The 13,161-nt window shown below is 54.6% G+C and overlaps 1 protein-coding gene across 5 annotated transcripts in view; it reads left to right on the forward strand.

The window, feature by feature from the left end:
* The window catches only part of ECE1 (endothelin converting enzyme 1), a 112,321-nt gene that overhangs the window by 79,644 nt on the left and 19,516 nt on the right, over positions 1-13,161 (forward strand). For all 5 annotated transcript variants that reach the window (XM_078073725.1, XM_078073726.1, XM_036099103.2 and 2 more), the window contains 6 exons: positions 1,400-1,521; positions 3,016-3,162; positions 4,277-4,342; positions 5,389-5,580; positions 11,417-11,559; positions 12,803-12,917. In XM_078073725.1, coding sequence (XP_077929851.1) covers positions 1,400-1,521; positions 3,016-3,162; positions 4,277-4,342; positions 5,389-5,580; positions 11,417-11,559; positions 12,803-12,917 — 785 coding nt within the window. The remainder of the gene's footprint in view (positions 1-1,399; positions 1,522-3,015; positions 3,163-4,276; positions 4,343-5,388; positions 5,581-11,416; positions 11,560-12,802; positions 12,918-13,161) is intronic.

Here is a 13,161-nt window from a genome sequence, read left to right on the forward strand (position 1 = left end):
ACTATGAGCTCCCTGGAGGCAGAGAACAAGCAGGTCTTTTTCATGTCTATAAAACTCCTAGCCCAGCCCAGTGCCTGGCACTTGGTAGGTGCTCCATGCTGGGGCCCCTGTGAAAGAGCATCCCAGGAGAGGCTCCAGGGGAAAGATGGCCTCTGGGAAAGGCCTTGAAGGCTGTAGGGTTTCAACAGTGTCCCATACAGGAAGGGCCAGGGTAAGCTTTTCCTTTATGTGTTTGCTTGTTTGGTGTCTGTGTCCTCACGCTAGAAAGGAAGCTCCGTGGGGACAGGGACGTTGTCTTTTGTGTCCCCGAAGCTTGTGCAGTACCTAGCACAGAGTAAGCATCTGGTATCTATTTAGTGGATGAGTGGATAAGGTTCTGCCAGAAAAGTCTTTGTGGAGAAGGTGGGGTTTGGCGGGGGGGGGGGGGGGGGGTTCTTTGAAGGAAGCAAAGGAAGGAATTTCTGGGTCCAGGAGAAGTGAATTTGAAATGAGGAAAAGTGGCTGGAGCAGGGAGGAAGGAGGTCGCCAGGGAGGGAGCAAGTGGACAGAATTGAGGGGGTCAGGGACCCAGGCATGATCCGGAGCAGAGCCCTGAGACAAAGGCTCAGGCACGGGAGCCCCGGCACACAGTAGGCCCTCCATGGCCTGAACAGGCATGTAGTAGGTCCTTCGTGACCTGAACAGCAGGAAGTGGTCGCCTTCACTGGGCACAGGCAGGACCCTGCCCTGTGCTGGTGCACGTATAGGAGTGTGGCCCTCAGCGGGCGGCACCTGGACCAGAACACCAAGGACAGGGAGAAGGGGATGACCGAAGTCTCCCAGGTGTCCTGGTGTAAGGATGGGGATGCTGGCTGCTGAGTTAGGAAGAGAAATGGCAACAGCACTCTGAATCAGCTGTAAGTCTGATGAACAAGGCCGGCCCCCTAGAGGAAGAAAGGCAAAGTAAACTAGCGCATGAGGCCTTGGAAGCTTCCATTCAGCTCCAATCTATCGCAAGAGAGGTCGTCTGGGATCTGAGAACCAAGACAGGCCTCCATCCTGCACATCAGGCAAGGGTGTCTGGGCCATGCACTGGCCAGCAGGGGAAGCAGGGCCGTCCAGCTGGGTGGCCCGTGCTGCCAACCAACGGACACATCTGCAAACCTGACTGGCAGACAGGGACAAACATGGTATGCTCTTCTTATTTGCACTCAGCAAAAATTAGGAAGCACCTCAGTCTGCCAGGCTCTGTCCAGGCAGTCACACCTGCTATGGCTAAGGCCTTGCCGCTATCCCGAGAGGCAGAAATCCTCGGGTTTTTTTACAGCTGAGCACACCGAGGCTCCCAGAAGGACTCCCCCAGGGCCACGCACTGAGCAAATGGGGGCAGGTCGCAAACTGCTATCTCCTGTCATTCCAGAAAACTCCACGGCCAGCGTGAGCGAGGCAGAAAGGAAGGCCCAAGTATACTACCGTGCATGTATGAACGAAACCAGGATCGAGGAGCTCAAGGCCAAGCCCCTGATGGAGCTGATTGAGAAGGTGAGTTCCTGGAGCCGGCTTTCCTGGCTCTCTCCTGGCCTGTGCCACCTGCCTGCCCCCCTCTCAGGAACCGCTGGGGCCGGGCTACCTCACACCCCCAGCCGCCTCACCCAGCTGCACTGTAGAACCTGTCCGGGCTGAGTGTGTCTGAGTGCGTGTGTGTGTGCGTGCATGTGCGTGTGCTCATGTGCACACACACGTCCCTGCAGGTGGGAATCTCTGTATTTGTGGGCGGTATGTGTCAGCATCGTTGTGGATGTCTGTCACGTGTGTGTGTGTCTCCGCATCTGTGTGTGGGATAGAGGCCATATTTACAGAGAAAATGTTTCTCTACCTTGCTGCTTCCTTTTCCTTCGAGGGCGTGTCTGTGTGTAAGGAGGGGTATGTTCCAGGAGGACGAACAGAGAATCTTGGATCGGAAGCAGAAACTCCCCCTGTGAGGAGGACCCCACTCACCCCCAGGCCTCCCCATCCTCCCTCAGGGGAGGAGTCGTTCTTGCCGAGCATCTCCCAGTCGGCCTTGGATGGACTCTTGCGGGGGGGGGCCCACAGCTGGCCACGCTGCCTGTCATCCACAGAGGGTGGCCGTGGATGTTTTCTGGCTGTCCCATGCTCCCTCAATGCCCTGCCTTGTAGCTTGGCTCTGGGAAGGCATCGCAGCAGGGTCGGGAGCTGTGGGCACTGGGGATTGGACAGTCCTCCCCTCTGGCATAGGCGCCACCTGCCAGTGTGTGCCAAGACAAGGAGACTGAGGAGATTAGAGAAATCCCAGCTCCGGGGCGCTGGCTGGCTCAGTCAGTAGAGCCAGCGACTCTTGATCTCGGGGTTATGAGTTTGAGCCCCACGTAAGGTGTGGAGCCTACTTGAAAAATAAATCCCAGCTCTGAGAGAAACTAGCGACCACTGTTTATCAACCTTTTATTTTTTTAATTTTTTAAAAAAAGATTTTATTTATTTGACAGAGTGAGCATAAGCAGGGGGAGCGGCAGGCAGAGGGAGAGGGCGAAGCAGGCTCCCGTTGAGCAAGGAGCCCGATTCAGGGCTCAGTCCCAGGACCGTGGGATCATGACCTGAGCCGAAGGCAGACGCTTCACCGACTGAGCCACCCAGGCACCCTTTTATCAACGTTTTTAAAAAAATATGGTGCTCCCATAAGCACAGTTGATTTATGCTTTAATAGAAATCATATCACGTGATTCAGTATGCGACTGGTGAACAGGGTGCGGGAAAAGTCTCCTTCCCATCCCATCCCCGAGAGCCGCTGCTACGTGGATTCCTTGGCTTGCTTATTCAGGATCGGTCTCGCTCCAGGCAGCGTCTCCTGTGTGCTGGTCAGAAACTCTGATGAAGACCATCCCTTTCATTTGCTCTTGAGACTCAGAGAGGTCAGATGACCGCTCCAGGGTCACAGAGCCGGTCAGTGGCAGGAGCAGAATTCACGCTGGGGTCTCCCTGCCACCTCATCACCTTGCTGTTCCCTCTCCCTCCCCACAGCTAGGGGGCTGGAACATCACCGGGCCCTGGGACAAAGACAACTTCCAGGACACTCTGCAGGTGGTCACCTCTCACTACCGCACCTCCCCCTTCTTCTCTGTCTATGTCAGTGCCGATTCCAAGAATTCCAACAGCAACGTGATCCAGGTGAGCCGGCCTGGAACCCTAGGAAGAGGAATGGGCATGTTTTGAGTTTCCCCTCATGACCTGTTTTGAGTTTTGCAAGTGCCAGAGTAGGGGCAGACTTGCCCTGGGTGACAGGCTCCTGGTTTCTGAGCCTTGGTTATTTCTGGAGTCTCTGAACCATGAGATCTTTATAGGCGAGAAGTCATGAAAGAGCAGGCCACCATTTTCGGGGGTGGGATGGGGAGCGGGGGGGGGAGGGGGGGGCGGTCACCACGGCACAGGTGCATCTCCGGGATTCTGATTGGTCACTGTGGGCCCCAAGAGTGATGTCAACTCCTAGACACAGCTAAAGCCACCTCCTGGTCCCCCAGCCTCAGCCCCCAGCCTTTGTGGCTCTGCTGGGAATGGCTCTGAGTCCGTCTCTTCTGGCCAGAGCCTGCCCTACTTTGTGTCGGCACACCCAGGGAAGCCCCCGAGTGCCCACCCTCAGATGCAGAAGCCAGGAGCCCAGGCTGGGCTGAGGTTCCCACCCAGCTCTGTGTCTCCCTCATCGCGTGACCTCAGACAAGTGCCTCCACCTCTCTGAGCCGCAATTTCCTTACCAATCACAGGAACTGTAGTAGCACCAGGGTGTGGCCACAAGGCTCTGCTAAGTTGCTAGTCAGGAATTGACCCTCCCCTACCTGCCAGACCCTCAGCACATCCTCTCCTGGCAATCTCCCCTTGAATCCTCGTTCCAGCTCTGAGAGTGAGATTCTAGTTCCCCAGTTTTCCAGAGAAAGAACCGGAAGATCAGAAAGCTTCAGTAACCTGACTAAGGCTACGCCGGGTGTGAGTGGCTCTTAACCACTGCACCATCTTGGGAACTGTTTTGTTAAGTGGAGGCGCGGTGCCAAGCCTAGGAGGCGCTTAGTGAGGAGGGTGGCTCTGACCCTTCGGAAGGGCCCAGAATCCCTGTGCTTGGGCAGGTATGCAACCAGACATGTGCCTGTCCCCGCCCTGGGGCCTCCGCAACCAGCTTCTGCTTCTGCTGGGGCCAGGCTGGTCCCGCGTTGCCATGTACCGGCTGTCCCCACAGTGGACCGTGTACACGTGTGACAGGAGTGCCCCCTCACTCCTGTCTTCCTCTCTCCAGGTGGACCAGTCCGGCCTGGGCTTACCCTCAAGGGACTATTACCTGAATAAAACTGAAAATGAGAAGGTGAGTGTGATTCAGAGGGAGTGGCTCCCGGCCCACACCCCACGACGTTTTACCCCGTTGATGTCCCCTCAGTGCCCACACCTGTGTGGGTCTTCAAAGCTGGAGTTGCACAGAGGTGTCACTTACCTGGTGGTGCTGGGCAGTCCCTGGCAGGGGAGGGGACCCCCCCCCCCGGCTGGCTGTTTCACATTCAGGCGTCGTGGGCACAAGAGGCAGGGACAGGTGTCAGAGCGAGACAACAGTAATGGCCGCTGTCATTTCTGGGTGCCAGGCCTCTTATATACTTACCTCTGGCCCTCCCGGTAACCCTTCAGGTACAGAACATCTCTGAACCTCGTTCACCTCATCTGCCACGTGGGCATTATCTTTACCTTGCCTTTTACAGAAGAGAGAGAGCAAGGCTCAGAGACGCTAAGTGACCCACTCAAGGTCCCACAGTGGTGAGGCTGAGATTCTCGTCGAGACCCGCTAACTCTGAAACCCATGCGTCTCACGATGTCCCGGGGAAACCTCTCCTGAGGTTCATCGTCTCTCCCTGCACTGTCTGCCCACTTGTACTGAGCAGGTAGCTGCTCAGTGCCCACTGCTGGGGGGATAGTGGTGACTAAGACGGGCATGGTCCCCGCCCCACGGGGCTTGGAGTCTAGCAGGGGCGGCAGACGTTAACTAACTAACCACCCAGTAAGAGGCATAGTGACAAATTGTGATCGCTCAAGGGTGAGCTGAGAAAGTTGAACACGGCAACCTAATTCAGATCTGGGGACACAGTAGAGAAGCGCAGCTCAGAAAAGATGTGTTCTGAGAACTGAAAGATGGTCTGTTGGTAACTTTCACGTGCCGAGCATCCGAGATGGGGTGTGGGCCAGGACCACAGGGACCCACCTGCCGGGGACGTATGGGCTTTGTCCTGAGTGCCAGAGCCAGGACCACCCCTGCAGTGGGTTGGCAGGGGCTTCCTGCGCTGGGCCGGCCCTGCCCCGCCCGCCACCCTTGTCCAGTAGGCCGTGGCTGGCAGCACTGACATAGAGTGGGTGCCGGGCCCACAGGTGCTGACGGGATACCTGAACTACATGGTCCAGCTGGGCAAGCTGCTCGGTGGAGGGGACGAGGACGCCATCCGGCCCCAGATGCAACAGATCCTGGACTTTGAGACGGCGCTGGCCAACATCACCATCCCCCAAGAGAAGCGCCGGGACGAGGAGCTCATCTACCACAAAGTGACCGCTGCCGAACTGCAGGTAACATGGAGCCCGGGGCGGGCCCAGGGCTTCGGGACATAGGGCACTGGGCTGGGGCTTTTGTACCCACTTCATCAGATCCCCGGAACAACCCTATGAAGCAGGGATGGCTGTTAGCCCAGTTTGCAGATGGGAAAACTGAGGCTCAGAGAGATTCAGTTACCTGCTGGAGGCCACACAGCTTTTCCGTAACAGCATTTACCTGGGGAGGCTCTATCACGATGATAATCGCTCACACTGATTGGGCATTTCCGGTCTCAAGCCCCAGCCCCAGTCACATTGAGCCTGGTGCACAGCAAACAATAGCTGTGAGGGGTGGGTTCTGTAGTCACTTCTCCCTTTTCCAAAATAGGAGGTTGAGTGACATGTTCAAGGCCCTGAGGCTCCCTGAGTATCAGGGGAGCTGGACATTGGACTCAGGCTTGGCTCATGGGATCTCTGCTCTTGACCTTGGCCCCTGGCAACCTCCTGCAGGTGTAATGGGGTTGCTCCCTGTCACTGGGTGTAACCCAGCGGGGAAGCCAGTGGCCCCTCTGCCAAAGCCAAAGGCTGCCCCCTGGTGGCTCCTTGGGACTTGCAGGTGGTGAGTTGAGGTGCTCGCCTGCCAGTTCCATCTTTCCAGTTCACCGTGTGTCGGTGTCTGGTCTTAGCCCAGGTCCCCAGGGTCACAGAGGAATCAGCAGAGTGACCTTGGCCAGTCTTCCCGTTTCCTGCCATTGCCTGGGAATGCCCGGGGAGGCCTGCTTCCCTGCTGGGGAGGACGATAGGCCTCTTGTGTCCCACTTTGTGTTGGGGTTCCACCAACCTGTCTCCTCCCTCCTGCTCTTCCTTGACCAGCCAGGTCCTGCCCATCCATTTGAGTTGGCTCATTTCTTCTCCTTTCAGGAAGAATACCTAGGTCCCTACCCTTTTTCTCCCTCCATCCCTCCCCCTGACAGGTATATATGGGGCCACCCTCGGGCCTCGCTCTGGAGGTACTTCCAGGCTAGGGAGGCACACCAACGAGCAGACAATCCCAGACTCATTGCTGAGTGCTTTGGGAAAAGGAGGGCCGTAGGACAGGGATAGGACGGAGCCAGGGAAGGGGAGTCTGATGAGTGGGTAAGCAGTCACCAGGCCGGCCGGCTGTCCCAGGTGGAGCGGCAGCCCAGGCAGAGCTGGGGCTGAGGGCAAGAGGGCCGCTTGTGGGTGTCAGCTGCCCCTGAGGTCCCCAGAGAAGTTGGCATCGGGGTGAGCGGTGCCGGGTGGTTGCTACAGAGATCAGCAGACCGTTGGCTGCCATCTGGCACTGTTTTTCCGCCCTGAGGCCCAGCGGTTGGAGGAGATGCTGTTTGTGCCATGCAGTTTGGTTTGCTCGAGCCGCCTGCTTCTCAACCCAGGAAGGGCCCCCGCGGCCGCCCAGCCCCCCGCCCCCAGTGGCCATGGTGCCGGCTGACTACCCCAAGAGTGGCAGAGAAGACACGGTAGCCCTGAGCACCTCCGCCCCGGCGTGGCTTCCAGCTTCGACCCCTGGGCACCCTGCCACATGGCTTTTCTCTTTCCCTCCTCCCTCCCCGCTGCAGAGCTGCCGGGATGGGGAGGACATTAGCGGAGGGACGAGCCCTGGGCTTGGGGTCAGAAGACTGCTCTGGCCCAGCCCCACAATGAGCTGTGTGACCCTGGGCAAGTCACACGACCCCCCTCTTCGCACCTCGACTTCCTTCCTTGTAAAATGGGGCTTTGCTCGCTCCTTCACACCTGCTGTGTTCCAGAACGCAGAGACAGATGAGGGGCAGCCCCTGTCCCCATAAGGGGCAGTGGTTCTTTACTCTGGCCGCAGGGTTCTTTGAGAACAAGTTGAAAACTATGAAGTGTCTCCCAGAGGAACTGGGCATATGTAGATATGTAGATATAAAAAATTATGTCTAACATCTAAAGATTAAGGCCTGGATCCCTATCCTCCAAAAGAATCTCTACCTGGGATTTCATTTTATAAACTGACATGCACAATTCAAACGTATTATAGTAATCATTATTAGTATTATTCCTTTGTTGTTGGTGATGCCTGCCCACGTCTCCAGCACTTAACTTTATTTGATTCCTTCTAACCTAGGGCAGAGACTATCTTGCTGTTCCCTGGTATCTGGAAATTTGTTCTCTTCCTATACCCCAGGTGACTCTAGGAAAGGTGCACCAGCCTTCCCAGTATGGCTGGCCCCACCGAATACAGAGTGGTTCAAGGCTAGCCCTCAGCAGAGTCTGAATTCAGAGCCCTGAATCAAACATCCTTCTGTTGCTTCTCTGGAGGGGCCTGAGGACCTTCTCTTTCCTCTCTAGGACCTTCCACATCAGTAGTTGTTTGGGAATGAGCCCTATTCTCTGCTCTAAATTCTCCAGCTGAGATAAAGTCTGATAGCATCTTTCTTTTCTCTTATTTGCAAGCCTACTTGAGCTGGTTGGTTGGTGACCATCAGTACCCTTTGGCTGCAGGTCTGGAAAATAGAGCCGACTGGTGTGCCCCAAAGGATTTGAATCACAAGTAGAATGTCCTGGTCAGTTAAAACAGCCATTTCCATGGAGACAGATCGAGGCACACATGTCTAAGTTAGGCGTTCACTAAAGCAAGATTGAAAATGTGAACATTCTGGTATTCAACACGCACCTTATCTGGGGTTGTGGGAGTTTACCTGCACAGAACACCTGTTCTCCCTAAAGAAACAGGCTGTGTTAAGTACACAGGGCTTTATCACCCCCTGATGGCTGTTCCCTGATTAGAGTGTTCCAGTCGCCTGCAGTTTGTAAAGCTCTCATTAAATGCATAAACAATGACATTCTGTAAACTTGGTGAATTTCCCAGGTGCCTTTGCCAGCAGGTCATGCAAGCAGGTGTCTCTCAGTGCCGAGCCCCATTTGACTATCTCACCTGGACCCCCGCCCCCCGTTTTGCAGCCCCGGAAATTTATGGAGAAGCCCCAGAGGTTGACCTGCCTGAGGGGCTCCTGCCAGGAAGAGAGAGCAAATGGACAGGCTAGGGTAGGGAGAGAAGCAGCTCACGTTGGATGAGCAGGCCATCCCCACAAGGTCCAGAGCAGCCGACCGTGGGGGGTGGGGGCCGGAGAATTATCGTCCCCGTCTCAGGGAAAGGCTCCAGAATGGCTCGAGCTCCCAGAACTGGTTCACGGTGGGGACTCTGATCCAAGTCTTCTCGCTCCGAGACTCACTTGGGTCATCTTACTGCCGGGCAGGCCGGGATGTGCCGGGCCCACTGGGCTCTGCTCTGCCCAACCGTGTGGGTAGTTTGCGGTGGGTCACGGTGTGAACACAAACACCCCCCACCCCCGGCCCCACCAAGAGCCAGCATGTCACTGCCTATGGGAGCTGCCCTCCTCTGTCCTCTGAGGTCCTTGCTCCCCAGCAGCTGAGCTGCCCTTTGAAACCAGAGAGGTAGGTGAGCCTGGCTATTAGACACGCCCAGTCACTGGTTAACTATGTGACCTCAGGAAGGGTCACCGTAGCTCATCTGCGGAGTCGGTATCTGGTAAGTGGAGGGTTTTATGACTGCTCTCACTGAGGACATCATAGGGATTTACCAGCAGGTTATAGGTTCATCTGATGTTATGGTTTGATTTTACATTATTGATCGATCTTACCATCTGAAAGCCATGTCTAATGTGTCTCACACTGCCTTTGTCTTCCGTTTTGCCCTTTCTCAAGGGAATAGAGAACAGAATTTGGAATCGTTCAAGCCAGACCCACTGTTGGGAGACCTTGAGAATGATGACAATAGCTAATATCGATTGAGGATTGAGTGGTTGTTACGTAGCAGATGCCATTCTAAGTGACTGATGCAGATAAGCACTTTTGCTGTATCACACAGTGTGTGTAGTTCGGAAAACACTGCATTCTGGAGAATCACAGGACAAGAAATTTACTAAAAATAACAAGACATATGGGGAAAACAGGACTTAGAGTTCCGGTCGCCTGCAGTTTATGAAGCTCTCGTTAATTGTATAAGTGCTCACAATTAGATTCAAAAGTTGGGCAACTTTAAGGACATGACGCTCAGTGAAATAAGCCACTCACAAAAAGACAAACACTGTATGGTTCCATTTATATGAGGTAGCTAGAGCCGTCAAATTCACAGAGACAAAAAGGAGAATAATGCTTCCTGGGGGCTCAGGGGAGGGAGCTGGAGAGATTATTGTTTAATAGGTGTAAGTTTCCATTTTGCAAGATGAAATCTGGAGATGGATGGTGGTGGTGGTTGCACAAGAGTGTAAACGTACTTAAGGACTGGACTGGGCACTTAAAAATGGTTAAGAGGGGGCGCCTGGGTGGCTCAGTTGGTTAAGCGACTGCCTTCGGCTCAGGTCATGATCCTGGAGTCCCTGGATCGAGTCCCGCATCGGGCTCCCTGCTCGGCAGGGAGTCTGCTTCTCCCTCTGACCCTCCCCCCTCTCATGTGCTCTCTCTCTCTCTCTCATTCTCTCTGTCTCAAATAAATAAATAAAATCTTTAAAAAAAAAAATGGTTAAGAGGGTACATTGTATGTTTGTGTGTCTTATCATAATTAAACCCAAAAGTTGTGCAAGTTTGTAATCAAAGCAATAATTGGAACCTGGAGAGAGAGCTCAGCGTGAGTGGAGGCTGCCCGGTGGGAAGGGGAAAGTCTGGCTGTGGACACAGAGACTCTGCAGACAGATGAGCCCTGGGCAGTGGGGCCGCCATTAGGTGGGCCGAGAGCAAGCTAGCTGTTCCAAGCTGCGAGGTACCCCAAGCCCACCAGTGCCTCTTTGGGGGGGCAAGCTCCGTTGGCAGGCGCTCATTTTAAATTATCTTAAAATAGAGCTGACCAGGGACATCTGGGTGGCTCAGTCAGTTAAGCATCTGACTCTTGATTTTGGCTCAGGTCATGATCTGAGGGTCAGGAGATCGAGCCCTGCATCAGGCTTCACGCTCAGCGCTGAGTCTGCTTAGGATTCTCGCTCTCCCTCCCTCTCTCTGCCTCTCCCCCCCATAAATAAATAAATAAAATCTTATTTTAAAAAATGGAGTTGACCAGCTTCGTGTGCATCAGCTGAGCTGAGGGCTTTTCCTTTCTTGCTGAAGGTTGTCCTGAGCTTGCTTTTTCAGATCCCATGCCTGAGAAAAATCACCTGTGGACCAAAGCGTTGACACTTTATACTGCTGTCATTCTTGAATTTAGCAGTCATATAGACTAAATCGCATAGAAGCTAATTGGTGTTACAGAAGGACATGCTGAGTAGAACAGACAGCATTAGCCCGTTTAATCCTTACACCAAGCCTCCGAGGTGAGTTCTATTACGATGAGGCAACCACTTTTCAGATGTCACCCCGAGGCACAGAGAGGTTCATCCACTTACTCAAGGTTACACAGTGAATAAGTAAGAGAGCTGGAATATGAACCCAGGCAGTTTGGCTCCAGATGCTCCACAGTTTTCCATTATAGGCCTGTCTGGACTCAGTTTCTTCATCCCTAAAGTGGGTATAATGGTACCTACCACCTAGGCCTGTCCTGAGGTCCAACTCAGAGAAGACGTGGGAGTCCTTTGCAATGGCGTCTGGCACAGGAGGGCTTGATGAACGGGCAGCTGCTGCTGCCGTCCCCGTGTCCCCTGTGTTCCGTCCCAGCTCCATTGCAAGTTGAAGTTGGTGTTTGGCTTCTTAGAGTTCTCTCTCCAGCATCTCTGATGGAAGCCAGGCAGCCTGAGTGTGGTATCTGCCCAGTGCCCGGTGCCCTGTTGGTGCCCAGCTCTTTGGAGGCATGATGGCGCCTTCTAAGGAAGAGCGCCCCGGAGGCAGCTCAGCTGCAGTCACCCTGTCTCTTCCCTTCCAGGCCTTGGCGCCCGCCATCAGCTGGCTGCCCTTTCTCAACACCATCTTCTACCCCGTGGAGATCAATGAGTCCGAGCCCATTGTTGTCTACGACAAGGAGTACCTGGGGCAGGTGTCCACCCTCATCAACAACACGGACAAATGGTAAGGGGCGGCCAGCGGCCTGGCACCCCGCCTCTCGCAGCCAGCCCTTGGGGTCCCACACCGCCCTGCTCTTCTCGGGGCCAGACGGGCAGGGGCAGCGTGGGACAGACTGACTCAGGGGAGTGGGCCCTGGGGAGAGGCAGCCTGTTCGGATCCCAGCCCCTCCGCCCACCAGCTCTGTAGCCTTGGGCAAGTCTCTCGCCCTTTCTCGGGTTCAGGCTCCCGTCATAAACTGGGGATGGAAATAGCACCTACCCTGTGAGGATGTGAGAACCGAGTGAGGGAATAACACGGAATGGGGCCTGATGTTCGCTGATATTTGTAGGTACTATTTATGATTTTTTAAATAATTTTAAAGATTTGTTGTGGAGGTTTTTGAAAACTACAGACAAAATAGGAAAAAATTAGTATTACCCAGACACTACTGTTGATTCTATGGGGTGTGTGTGTGTGTGTTTGTAAAGAAGAGAAAGTGTGTATGTGTGTGTGTATGTGTGAGAGAGAGAGAGAGGGAGGTGAATTTTCTAATACGTGGGTCCTTTTTGTCCCCATCCTTGTGACCACATGGGTAATCTGCTTTTCCCTTGACCTTCATCAAAAGCATTTTCCCCGTGTTACCCCGCACTCCCTGTGGACCTCATTCCGCGTGGCTCTGCATCCTTCCATCAAGTATACGTGTGGTGTGATTATGGACTCACTCCTACCCCTACTGTCACACATTTAGGTTGGTTCCAGTTCGAGGCTAGATGTTCACTGTTGTGAGCACCTCTTGGTGCTAAGGTGATTTCCTTGCAAAGGTGACAATAGCCACGGATGATTCTCTGGGCCCTGAGGGGAGGGGGCAGTGAGCTCACTTTCCTGCCCCTCCTGTTCTGAGCCACCCCCCGCCATCTCTGGCCTTCTGGCTGGGACATCTCAGAGCTCCTCCCTGCTCCAGCCCAGTAGCACACCCCAGTCTCCATGCTGCCTCACGGCTCCCAGACAAGAGGCAGCTATGTGACAAACACAAGTCACTGCACTAGGCACCGAGGGGTGTTCAGAGAGGACCCAGGCTCTGCCTTGAAGAGCTGACATTCTATGTGCTTAGTGAGCAGTAACCCGTCAAACTGGGGCAGGGGAGGGGAGGGAAGAGCCTGCGATCCAAAGGCCAGGTTTGAGCGCCCCCTAAAGGTCAGTCTGGGAAGTGCTGTGATGCTTCCCCGCTCTGGGCCCTTCTGAGCTGTCTGATCTCCTCTTGCCCCAGCCTGCTAAACAACTACATGATCTGGAACCTGGTACGGAAGACAAGTTCCTTCCTTGATCAGCGCTTTCAGGATGCCGACGAGAAGTTCATGGAAGTCATGTATGGGACCAAGAAGGTGAGCCTGTTCCAGTGCATTCCCTTTCACCTGCTGAGCACCTACTGTGTGCCAGGCCCTGGGTTGGAGGCTCTTGCGACCTCGGTGTCCCCCAGAGCCGTGGAACTTGTGAGGGAGGTAGAGGGTAGGCAGAGAATGGAGAGGGCCTCTGAAGGGGTCCACTCGGATGTCCCTGGGCACAAGGGCTAGATCTAAGCTCGTTGGAGGTGGACAGAAGCTTCCAGAAGGAAATGATTACACTGGG

The sequence above is a fragment of the Halichoerus grypus genome, chromosome 5, assembly GCF_964656455.1.
Source record: "Halichoerus grypus chromosome 5, mHalGry1.hap1.1, whole genome shotgun sequence".
NCBI classification, from domain to species: Eukaryota; Metazoa; Chordata; class Mammalia; order Carnivora; family Phocidae; genus Halichoerus; species Halichoerus grypus.